Genomic DNA, 13,025 nt, shown 5'->3' on the forward strand with positions numbered 1-13,025 from the left:
ATGCACTGATCTTATTATTTCATAGATGTTGTGACTGCAAGGAAGAAGTCAGGAGAAAAATCAAGGACAAAATGACCAAAAACAGCAAAGTCAACACACTGCTGCACTTTTAGTAGGAACTGTCGATGCATTTGAAAACGGCAAAACCAAAATAAGGAACAGAACCAGGGCCGATTATCACATCTTCACCAGATGCTGTGCAGCTTCAGTCAGATGATTTGTGCTGGATCCTGGATTCTCGGCGTATCAACAGAGCGACACAAAGACATTTTCTGATTCAATTTTTAATTAAAATACGAATTTATCCACAGATTAAAAATGAAAGGCAGAAAAAGCAAAATGTAGCTACAATCAGGCACCAATGATACATGTTATTTCATAATTTTAACAATTGCGATAACGCAACAATAACATTATTTACTGATCATTATTCTATATTTATTTACTCAACTGAAGACAGGGCCAGGCTGAGGCAGCCCGCCAAAGACATTCATGGATTCTCCATTATAGATAACCAAGTAAAGACCAAAGCTGATCCTCCTCCTCCTCCTCCTCCACCTCTTCCTCCTCTTCTTCCTCTCACTACCTCACAAGAACTGAAGAGTTAAAAAACAAATAGCAAATGATCACAGGGAAAAAAAACAACACTAATTCAGTCAGAAATCAGGAGTAAGAAGAGAGTGGTAGTTAATATCAGACAAGTTAGCTGTTTGGGTGGAATTTGGGAGTGATTAACCGCACGCACAAGTACTGTTTGTTTGGGTTTTTTTTCCTTCCTTTTAAATATAACCCTGAAAAACAGATGACGAAGCTGGTGCAAAAAAAAGGAGATGAGCGACGCGCTGGGACGGACGGCAGGGCTCTGCTGCGGGGCACCACCACAACAGACACGCGACGACATGGTATGAAAACCAGTTTAACAAGAGTTAAGACATCCCACCGTGGCAGGGGTGGACATGGCTTGGCGAGACATTCCGGCACTTGTGATTGGAGTTTTCTTGAAAATAAGCTTGCTTTTAGGGTGGGAGTGGCTAAGGCTGGACACTGCAGGCACCCTCAGCACCCGTGAAGAAGAGGAAAACAAGAAATGGGAGGACTGGGTCAGATGTGTACAGTCGGGCATATAGTGGCTGAACCAGGTCAGGGAAGAAGTAAACATCTTTGGAGTGTCCTCTTTGTTGCCGTCGAGCTCACATGAGTGTAGCGACATGGATAAATTTGTATGTATGTTGAAAATATGGCGACTTCACCTGCTTGTTAAGGTCTGGGTGATTAAGAAAGTGGAGGTTGAGAAACTCGCGACCCGTGGGTCTCGGTATGGGAGGAAAACCCTGAAAGCCAAAAGCACTGAGTGAGGTTAAGGTTAAAGAGAGACCCTGACACTGTACGTACATGGGGACAGTGACGGTAGACCCTGTTTTTAAGACTGCAGAGGACAGACATGACACACTGCGGCTCCACCGGCCTTCACACTCTACAACTAAAGGGGAGATCGAGTCATACACATCACAATCGTAGATGCACAATCATAACAATTACTGTCCTCGTGCTGTCAGTATAGAAATCCGTGATATTCATGCAGTATTAACATAAGAAACAAAAAACAGACCGATATTAGTTTTCTAAACATAAATAAATTGATTTGCAAGAAGAAGTTGATGAGAATGGCATCTGGCAGTTGATGAATTTCTTTACATTGTACTGGGATGTAAACAGATCTTTTTTTTTTTTTTGTTAGCCTGACTGGCATGGCCCCAAACCCACACTCAGATTAACAGCCCCCCCCCCCCCCCAACGTCCCTCCAGTAGCCTCCTTTGCCTCTATGGTTTGATGAGTGTTCAGCGGATGTAGACGTCCCTCCCCCATTCGTCCTGGTTCTTGTTGCAGCTCATGTTGGCCCCGGTGTCCACAGGATCCTGGCAGTAGCGTTCCCTCAGCTTGGCGCGTCCATGCGGCTGCGTCTGGCTCGGCACCGGGGGGTGGTTCAGGTTCTCCTGGTCCGGCTCGGCCCCTTCGTCCTCCCAGGAGGCCTGCCGGCCGTGGTGCTGCGCCAGGTGCAGGCGGCTGCCCCCGCCTCCCCGGTAGGGCTCCGGCTCTTCGTAGGGGTCGGTCTCAATGTCCATGCAGGAGTCGCCGGCCTCGGTGTAGGCGGAATCCCGGCTGCCCTGGGTCTCCGAGTCGAAGGTGTCCTGCCTCGACAGCCCCCGCCCGCTGCCCCCTCGCAGCTGGCCGCGCGAGGAGCGCAGGTACGCCTGCTGCTGCTGCTGCTGCTGCTGCTGGTGGTGCTGCTGAGGCTTCCCCCCCAGGTCCGTCTGATAGTCGTGCAGAGTGCCGCTCCCTCCGCACTCTGTCATAGGCCCTTCTCGCTTCTGCTCGCCGTGCACCAGGTACGGCCCCTGCAGCCAGCCGCAGCCATGCAAACCAAGCAGACACACACACACACACACACACACAGTCAGTAGTTAGTCAGCCGGGTCAGACACAGTGACATTAAAACGGTTAGTGCTCGTCATTCACACCAGTCAGGCTATAAGCAAAGGTGGGATGTGATCAAATACAAACACTTCGTTTGTATTTCCGGTGCATTATTATTCTCTGGAGAGATTTCTCTTCCCATTTGACAACTTCTGACCTGAAACTTTACATCATAGCGATAAGATATGCAGCTGTTTCTTCTTACATTAATATAAATCCTGTCATTTTATGTTTTTCTCATTATTGGGAAAAGTTATTCTTTTGTTTTCACCACATTTAATGGATTTGCTAACAACCCAGAATGTATGGGACAATGACGGTTAGAAAACACGAAGCCTTGACGCATCAATTAGTGCATTTCACGCAGAAGAAATGCAAAAACAGGAAAAAAAAAACAAAGAACAAAATGAAAGACTTGACCTGTGCAAAAATGGTGCTGATTAAAAGTGACACTGAATTAGCAGCAATATTTAAGAGCGTGAATGAGAAAGTGTGATAAGACCAGGCTCATTTATGGCAGCAGAACCTTTTAAAAATGATAGAAATAGTTGGTCTCCAGAACAGAAACAGCTGCGTTGACTTTTGCACTGCAAGTACATTTCACATCCTGGTTATAATCGAGTACTTTTGCCACCTCTGCTTATAGCAAACACAGATTTACAGAATGCATGTGTGCACAGTGCATATACTCAGTGTGTTACGCTCAAAAACTCCACACTGTCTGCACAAACATCACGGCCTTCACGCTGAAAAAAAACCAGCCATGCAATCACTCAAGTTCAACTGAGTCCACCATCGCCATCTTGTGGCTGGTGGAGGTCAAAGCGTAGCAAATCTGCAGAATGCGCTTTTCCATCATGCTTATAATCCTAAGTCAGTTTGAGAAATAGCATTAGGTTCGAGGTTGAACTGCATTATATGCAATTATTCCTCGGAAAATCTTGTCAGAGATGTAAAGCATCTGTCCAAACACTTGGTGGGCTGGCGACGCACAAACATCTGACAATGGGCAACTTTTTGCAGCTGATGCTAACAGTTAGTTGTTTGTTTTTTGTTTTTTGCTGTTAGTGTGAAGTGGTTAAGCCGGACAGAGTGTTAGCAGCAGCCTCCACCAAACTCAGGGTTTCTGCTTGAAGAGGCGGACATGACTTGCTGTTTTCAGGGGCGGTGCCATGGCAACACGGAGGAGGTGGACAAGGAGGATGAGGAGGAGGAGGAGGAGGAGGAGGAGGAGGAGGAGGAGGATGGCGGCAAACTCGAGGAGAAAAAGTGCTGGAGAAAGGAGGCCACAGAGCTACGGAGGGCAGGGTGGAGGCAGCACAGATCATTTCACTCCGGATTGCAGCGAGATGGAAGGCGCCTTCGGGGGGCAAGAGGTGTCTTACAGGTCGATCCTTGAGTCCAGTGTGCTTTGAGTTCAGTTGCTTTCACAGTTTTAAATGCTGGACCTGATAGAAGACTATTATTAGAACTAGCTGTGTGGGAAAGTTTTGGCTTGTGTGTGTGTGTGTGTGTGTGTGTGTGTGTCACCTCCTGTCTGTGTCGTGTTTCTATATACAGCATGAATAGGGCTTTAATCACTCTTCCTTCATGGGCAAAGAGCTGAGATGAGGTTGAGTTGCCGAAGGCCCCCCACCCCTCTCTTCCCTCGCTGCGTGACTTCAGAGGGTGTGCTCTTCTTCTTTCCCCTCGCCGGCTACGCCACCGTCCAACTCAGGCCACAGATCCATGTTCCTGCGCAGGGAGGTGAGCACCTGTACCTGCAGGTTGGAGACGGGCTCGGGGGAGGCGGCCAGGGCCGCGGTGGCCATGGTGCGGTTGAGCAGGGGGTTGGGGGGGTTGCTGCTGGGCGGGTGCGTGGCCTTCCAGTAGGCCTCCAGGTACTCGGCGAGGTGTTCGCAGGCATCCTCCAGCTGGTTCTCGTCCAAGATGATGTCAAACAACTCCTGCAGGACGACACGGCCACAGGTTTGTCAAAAACTTTTTTTTTTTAAAGCGAGGTAAGTTTGGGGTTGTTTTTTTTTTTTTTTTTAAGTGAAAACTCACAGGGGGGCACTGAGCCAACTTGTCTGCTGCAACCATCTGCACATTTAGGTGTTTAGCCTGGGACTTCCCCCTGGATTTAATCAGCCTCTGGAGAACCTGCAGGAAGACAACAGGGCACTGACTGTCGAGAAGGATTGGTTGTGAGGCGCCTTGAGCTGCATTTATTACACAAAAAGTGCTTTTTTCCTTTTTTTTTCTTGACCGACTTCTAACTGGCAAAGCAACAAATAATGTAATGAAAGCCACGGATTGACCTAAAATGTATGTTTATGGACTGTATGTTGCTGGGTAGATTTTCTATTCACATTAAAGACACACATATTGATGTCTTGAAATTGTTTGCTGGGATCATCCTGTTCTGGATACAGATGAATGGATTAACTCTTAAATCCATCAGAACACCTACAGAAAGACAATAAAGAATGTGCTACAGACCTATTAGACCACTAATAGCTTGGATATAACTTTGACAAATAATTTACAATGTACAGTATGTAATATGTCATGCAAAGTTTGAAAAAAAGAGAGATTAATCAATCAAATTATGGCATAAAATAATAATTCAGTTTCAGGGATAACCAACAAAGTGCAGCCTTGTCTGTCATGCGTGCAGTCAGAGAAATGGGCGATTCCATAGTAAACACAGAAAAAAGAGAGTTCCTCACTGCTGCCATTTACTTTTTAGGCAAGTCAAGACGAAGCCCTACAAAGAACCTTCCAGAATATGGACGTGTGTGGGTGTGCGTCTCTCTCCAGGTCGCCATACCTTCGGTGAAGCTATTTTGATGTAGACGATGATGGGAGCCAGGGAGGTCTTCGCCAGCTGAGAGGGATGGTTGATAGTGTCGGCATCCAGAGCGACGAGCTGGAGGGTGCGCGCCAGCTCGAAGATACGCTCGATCTCACTCTGCACCTCAGCTGGAGGCCCGGGGAAGAAAAAAAAACAAAACAACGACAAAGCAAAACAAATAAGACACATAAATACAGTGAGACAGAAAAAAAAAGAAGAAAAAAACCCAGCAAAAACAAAAACACTGTCTACGTGGAGATTTGGCAGTTGCAGTTCCTCCGGTGCACAAATACATGAGTGACGGGTCACTACTTACTCATGCATGTCAGAGTTGGAGAAAAGAAATGCTTCCAAGCATATGAATCAGATCGGACCACAGTTTAAGTTCCATTTATGCTGAGCTAAATGGAGCACCGCGGCATTCTCATTCTGACGCCACCTCCCCACACTCACTCCTTCTTAAGTGCTTGTTTTTATTTATTTATTTACTTACTTACTTCTTCTTTTTTTTTTTTTTTTGCAAGGGAAGGAGGCCCTTAAGAATGAAATGCCTGTGGTTGTTAGAATAACTTACAATAAGGGCACAGTTTCTCACCATGTAAGTAAAACAGAAACAAAAAAAAAACAAAAACACCCTCATTAAACAAATGGAGTGGAACATTAGTTTCTGTTAGCACTAATAAGCACAGCAGTAATTATTCTATCAGGTGAGCCACTCAAGGTTGTGGAGTGCCCGAGTATTTTGTTGTCATTGTTCCTCAGCAGCGGGCCTATATGAGCTTGTTATTTTGTATTTCGAAGGCGGTTGCACTTTCTTATCGCCGCGTGTTGACGTGCAAGGAGGAGGGGGGAGATTAAAGCTGGAAAGCTGAATGTTTTTCCCGCCTGTCGAGCCGGGCAGCGCCTCCGAGCTGCGCTCGGACTGCCAACCCGGGGCGAGATAACGTGGCCGAGGCAATCTGCACGGAGACGGGGCCTCCGGGGGGCCGGAGGAGGGAAGTCATAGTCGGAGGCCAAACTGACGGCGGCTCTCTGGAGACTGATAACAAATCTGGGCTGTAACTCAAGTTTAGAAGCAGCAGAGTTTCTATTAACTTTCAACAAAGAGGTTGACTTTAACAGACTATTTTGAGTCGGGGGTTCAATTAAATGGAATTACATTTCAATAGTTGAGTCAGTGCCTTCATTTTGCCCTCAGATCTGGATATTCAACAGAAAAATTACTTTTACTAAATCAATTATATAGGGTATATTTATCATATATGCTAACACGCTGGCATTGCTTGTATCCATTATACTATTATTGATATTTTCTGGCTTCATGTGAATATGTGTATGTAAACATAGTGTGAATATAAGTATGAATCCTTGTCTATTGGTTTGAAAACAAAGTCCTTGTATGCTAAAACATATAGTAACATCTTGTAACTTTCTGTTGATTATTTACATTGAGTAACATAGAAATAGCCTTGAGATGAATCCAAGCACTTAATAAGTGACCACTTGCTACTTAAAGGACTTTCAGCACTAAGTTTTATGACCTTTTTCTAATGTAGAATATGAAGGCGGGAGGAGGCACTTGGGCTGGCTAAATCCGTTTACCAGGCAGCTTCACTCCCGACTTTCAAAAAAAAAAAAAAAAAAAAAAAAAAGGAATTGTGACTGCATAGAGACTCCGAGATTGAGTTCACGGAGGTTTGATATGAGTGAGAGCACTGTGGGTCGCGGCATAACCATGGCAGCAATATGGAAAGCATCACCCTCCCTCCCACAGATCTGATCCCACAGCCAGTTTTGTTAATTCATTTCTGTTTTAGTGAAGAGACTGCAGGCTGTCACGCAGACGAATGAGGAACAGAGAAATTGACAGGCAGGCAGACAAACGATGTATGAGCCGGATGATGAATATAGTTAGAGGAGGGGGAGGAGGGGGAGGAGGGGTAGGGGGAGGCAGGAGAAAGAGGAGAGGAGAGCATACGTACCCAGTACGTCTGAATCAAAGGACAGTGGAGGGAGGAGACGGGTGGTGGAAAAGAAAGGATGGGTGAAGAGCAGGAAAGACAGGATGAAGAGAAAGAGGAGGCCAGGTCAGACAACAAGAACAGGTATAAAAAGGAAGAGTAAAGCCTTTCGATGGTCTCTATCACCTCTTGCTACTCGGAAAAACCCAGAGAGACGACGAAAGAGAGGGCTAAAACCAATCTATTTCTCAGATTTAGTACCGAGGGTGAACGACAAATCCCTCTTCATTCTTGTTCTTTCTACCTTAAACTGTGAAACTTTGTTAAATGCTGCATGTTATTGCAGCTATAGTCAACGATCTCGGGATTAAACCTGCAACGATAAACAACCCTGACACCACTTTCAGCTCAAACTTAAGCAAGCTTAAGCATTTTTCCTTATTGAAAAATGTAATTAAAAAGGCACATTTCGTCAACTGTAATTGTCTTTAAGTGTGGAAAACAATGGTCTGTGAAGAGAACTAGGGTAGCCAGAATCCTGGACTCTCAGTAGTTCTGATTCAACAGAAAAAAAAAGGTTTAAATTGTTCTTCAATCTGTTTGAACTTGTCAACGATACTCTGACCTCAGTTTCAGCATAGGGACTTCAAACTATACTACATTTTTTATATATCTAAAGCCTTATTTCTGATTTTTAAAAATCCACTTTTTAAGTATTTGTATATGGCAAAAACTATAAACAAATCTGCATTTTTTAGTTGGAAAATATGATAAAAAAAAAAAATCTGCTACCTGCTGTATTTATCGTCCCAGAAATGAAACATTATATAACCCTTGATACAGTCTAAACTTCAGTAGCAGAAACACAGTTTTTGTTCCCGTTTTAGCCAAATTGAGAGTCAATTGTAAGAAAAATATGGACTCTCACCAAACATTTTGGACATTTCAGAAAAACAGACATTTAAAGCAATTATACACATGACGCACAGACAGCGAGAGTAAAAATGAAACATGAGATGATGGACAGAGATAATAACGCCACGCTCGTCACCGTCTCCCGTCATCTGAAACAAGAATCAAGCTGTGCCTTGTCGGCCTGCCTGCCGGCGCCTCAGAGGGCGAGGCGCTCTTACCCAGGCTGGAGCGGGTACTGGAGCGCTCGATGATGGTGTGTTTGCTGGGGTTGTTGAGGACCGAGCGCTTGGCCAGAGAGATGTCCGCCGTCACCCGTGTGATGGATATCCTGAGGCAGAGATCCAGTCTGTTAATGGCTTTTTGAAAAACTTTTTTCTTTTTTTTTCTTTTCTTTTTTAATTGAATCGGAGAGTGTCGTCATGGCTCTGAAACTGACCTGCCTTCAAACTTGTGCTTCAGAAAGTCGAAGAGTGCTTTCTGCATCATGTCCGTCACCTAGAAACCATCATCAGACGTCAGATCGGCAGGGCGGGGCGGCGAGCGGAGCCCCGTTTTATAACCTCTCTTTTTTTTTTTTTACAAAAGTTGCTCTTGAGTTGGTCGCCTCACCTCGTAGCCTTTGAGTGACGGTCCGACGAGGATGATGGGTCTCATGGAGGGAACCACGTCGTACGGCGGGACGTGCTCCATCTGGGCGGGAGAGAGGAGCCACAGCGTCACAGTCAGGCCGAGTCAGGTTGTGGCGCCATGTTTGAACGACGAGCACAGACTCAGGAAGCTCACAAAGGCACAGAGTGACTCTCACATATAAATCAACATTAACCCCCCCTCTCCCCCCTTCCTCCTCCTCCTCCTCCTCCAGTCAGATTGATGGATGGCCAGTTTCAGACGGCGAGAGTTCATTTGATTTATCGACTGCCTATGAATGTTGGGAGGCAGAGATCAATTTCTCAATGAAAGCACTGGCTTCTATTTCTATTAGTCTGCAGACTCACATAATTAAAGTGTCCATAATTAAAGCAGACGCCGGGGTGTGAGGAGAGCTCTCGTGACTGCGCCGAGGCTTTTAACACACACGTCACGCTTCACACCTTCGTGCTTTTGGGAAGTGTCAAAAGAAAAACACAAAATACTGCTGGTAATTGCTGTCGTGAGAGTTTTCCTCATGAAAAGTCCACTTTCTAACATCTGAGGTGTGATGTTTTTGGATTCATAATAAAGCGGATGAATCCTACTATTTGGTGTTTTGCCACAGCTTCAGTTGAACAACGTCCGAGCAAAGCCTCCAGCAAGTCAAAGAAAGGTGTATTTTTCAGCTTTCTGCTGCTTTCTGGGTCACTAAAGCATGTGACCTGCATGTTTGAACCAGTACATTTGTGGTTACAAGCCTCCCACCCTAACGCTGCCGCCTGTTTATCTCTGCATCCGTTAGACATGAAGTGTGGTCTTATCTGCATCATGAGTCACGAGTCAAACACAATGGGTTCAATCTAATTCGAGCAAAACGATCACATCAGGCCATTCATTGAAGCAATCACAGAATCTGAAATACGTTAGATCTCCACCTATCAACAGGAAGACTATTTGTGGTAGTCTATTTTGAAATCAAGCCAACTTGTACGATATGCTCCTATATATCGATATATTGATGCATTGAAAAAAAAGAATCTTAAATTAAATTAAATTAAATTAAATTAAATTAAATTAAATTAAATTAAATTAAATTAAATTAAATTAAATTAAATTAAATTAAATTAAATTAAATTAAATTAAATTAAATTAAATTATCCCACACAGAAAGTTTGTATGGTGATGAACCAAGGCTCCCCAGGTAGGGGAAGTATGGCAGAGGGAGCATCATTATTGGATGGCAGCTTTCAACCAAGAAGAAAAAATGATTTTCAAGGTTGATCAAGGTATCTAAAATCTCTCGGTTGAATCACTTTGTGAAACACTGTTTTTAAGAGGTGGTCCATCAATAAAATTACAAACCTCCATCGACTTGAAACAGCAGCAAAACAATTTGAATCTATTTTGGCGAATCATCATAAGTCAGTCAGACCTGAATCTGTTGGGTTGTGATATGACCTTGAGATAAATGTTTACAGGAGAAACATTACTGACTCTGTTTTGTCATCTTTAATGCCAACAGGCTTAATCAGGAGCTACCAGGAGATCTCAGAGGAGAACACTGCTGTTCAAGCTGTTTTTAAACCCAGAGATCCCGTTCTTTCTGCATCAGCAGGAACTCATTGCTGAGTTTACAAAAAATTACTAGATCTGCTTCTGTTGTGTTGGATTGAGGACAATATCTTTGCTTCTACGGTACTTGAGATTCTGATGTAGATCTGCTCGACCTCAAACGCTCATGTATTTCATAGAGAAGTCTGATTTTTCTTTTTTTTCCGGGAGGTTGTGTGATTTATTTGTTATCTCTAATATGAGTTCATCCTTTCCAGAAACCGCAAAGAGCGACCAAAGCCTCAGGCTTATACTTTTAACTAATCATACTTTATTAAGCAGCTCAGGGTAATTCCTTTTCTCCACCAGTTCCGCTTCTCTAACTAATTCCAGGCCATCAAGCCTAACAAATAAATACTTATATATATGGGGAAAAGTACATTAAATCCAATCTAAACTCCCACCTGCATTCATTAATGATTTAACATAATTTCTCAATTCATTAAAACTGAATGACACCTTCTGGGCTTTTTAAAGCAACAACCCAACATAGGGTCTTGGGCTTTCAGCACTGCCGTCTGTGGCTCGCCTTGAGTCATTTACAATAGAAAACAACATGCAGACTTACACAAAGCGCCCACACACAAACACGATCCGTACCGCAGCACATGAACTCAAGGTATAAATGTACATTATGAATCACAAAAAGGGTGATTCATCCATAAGCATCTGTCCTCTTTAGAAACTGTTTTCTTCAGTGAGAACAGGGTCACACATCCTATAAACTCTGACAACAATAAAATGGGATTTTTTTGTTGTTGAATATATATATATATTTTTTCCCTTTTAGATTTGTATTGCAAGCACGCCTCTTCTGTACGTGCTGCACGGCACTCCAGGCTGGAGAAAATGCTGGAGTGTCCCGCTTGTCTAACATTATATTACATAAAGCAGAGCGACGGAAGCTCATTTCACCTCATTTGTAGTCATAGCGGCTAAAAATACGCATTTTAAAAGCGTCCAAATGGCTCTTGTCTACGCAGGGGCAGAGCTGGAGCACAGGACGTAACAATATCACTCCTTCGACATGAATAACATGAGCACAGGGCACAATACCGAGCTGTGAGTAACGGGGTTGATGGGGTACATGTGGTAATACAGAACTGCATGACTGCTCATTATTAAGGTCTCGAATCAGATCCTGTCCTATGGAGATGTAAGTGAGTATTTTCTTTTTGAAAACTGACTTGCTGAACCTCGGATTAACAATCTTTTGAATGAAACCGTATTAAAAACATTTCCTCCAGTATACATGAATACGTCACCTCATGGAAAAATGTCAATTATTAACGGTGCTGTGATAGATATTGAGATTACAATTACAACAAATGTACAATCTATATTAAATAGTACACTTATTGTACACATTTCTGGACTGTAATATTTATTTTCAGACTATAACACACTGTTTTAAGATTATCTAGTATATGTTTGAGCCAATGCATCTCTTCCAGGCGGTGCCGATGCAGCATATTCACTTTAAGGGAAGAGGTAGAACACATCGAAGAGCAACAATGCTCAAGAACTCAAAAGAGTAACTTGGCTCCTGCGCGAGATGAAACTAGCTTCACTTGGTGCATGGGAGTGAGTGTAGGGAGCCATCGAGAAGAAGTGCACTGAGTAGCGAGATGCACATAAGCACTAAAAGTACAATTTCACTTGCAGTTATAGATAAATAAATGCAGCAAAAGCTAGCTTTGGACTTGGAAATAGCATTTGTACAGTAATACTTTTGCCCGTTGTTGGCTACGCTATGCTGAGACGCAGCCACTTTCTCATTTTCTCACATAGGAGCGACTCTACCAGAGGAACACAACAATATCTGCTCCTCATATCTGCAGAATAACTATAAAGACCTAAAGCAATTATTTTGTGGCCTTCAGGCTGAAAATTACTCTTTTTAACTAGTGGTGAAAAGCAGATAACACATGTAGACTTACCTGTTCAAGCTCTGCTTTTTTGTTAAACTCATTAATATTATTATTATTATTATTTTCTGAGCTGTGGGGAGGTAAATCCTGTCTTCACCACTTATTCAAACATAATGTGTCTTTTGCTCTGCAGCTCTAAGCCCGAACATTTGATTCAAATCGTGGCTGAAAAGCATGAAAACAGCTGATTGTGGGCCGCTGTCATTCACGTCAGCCATCGTAAATGGAAATGAAAGTGTGTCAGGACGCGTTACAGCCACACACACACACTGACTAACAGGGTCTGCAATGGATCTGCACCTGCAGCGGCACACTGACAGCTGCGCTACAAGATCTGGGGGAATGACAGAGGCGTCACGGCCATTTACAAACGCTCCAGAACGTGGATATTCATCCCGTTTCGACGTGTGTAAATGAACAGCCGACACAACAAAGTTACCACAGGATGGGAAACCGGAGGATGTGGAGACAAGAGTTAAAAAAAAAAAAAAGAAAGAAAGAAAGGAAAAAAGGTGAAATGCGAAGAAGGTTTAGTCTTTAGAACAAACCAAACTCACCGACTTCTGTTTCTGTTTAGCCGGACCACCTACAGTATCATTCCACACAAAAAGCCAGAAGAGACAAAAAGAAGAAGAAGAAGAAGAAGCACAAAAGACAAGAGCACA

General features: G+C 43.7%; 1 protein-coding gene across 1 annotated transcript in view; it reads right to left on the reverse strand.

Annotated features, from left to right (window-relative positions):
* Positions 1 to 274: 274 nt before the first annotated feature.
* Positions 275 to 13,025, reverse strand: part of cacnb1 (calcium channel, voltage-dependent, beta 1 subunit) — a 29,045-nt gene continuing 16,294 nt past the window's right edge. Inside the window, exons 7-13 of the mRNA XM_080511745.1 lie at positions 8,798 to 8,878; positions 8,625 to 8,683; positions 8,407 to 8,516; positions 5,289 to 5,440; positions 4,523 to 4,618; positions 4,231 to 4,422; positions 275 to 2,397 (exon numbers count right to left, since the gene is read on the reverse strand). Of these exons, the coding sequence (XP_080367871.1) occupies positions 1,840 to 2,397; positions 4,231 to 4,422; positions 4,523 to 4,618; positions 5,289 to 5,440; positions 8,407 to 8,516; positions 8,625 to 8,683; positions 8,798 to 8,878 (1,248 nt within the window). The 3' untranslated portion in view covers positions 275 to 1,839. The remainder of the gene's footprint in view (positions 2,398 to 4,230; positions 4,423 to 4,522; positions 4,619 to 5,288; positions 5,441 to 8,406; positions 8,517 to 8,624; positions 8,684 to 8,797; positions 8,879 to 13,025) is intronic.

Source organism: Blennius ocellaris (genome assembly GCF_963422515.1).
Source record: "Blennius ocellaris genome assembly, chromosome: 16".
Taxonomy (NCBI): domain Eukaryota; kingdom Metazoa; phylum Chordata; class Actinopteri; order Blenniiformes; family Blenniidae; genus Blennius; species Blennius ocellaris.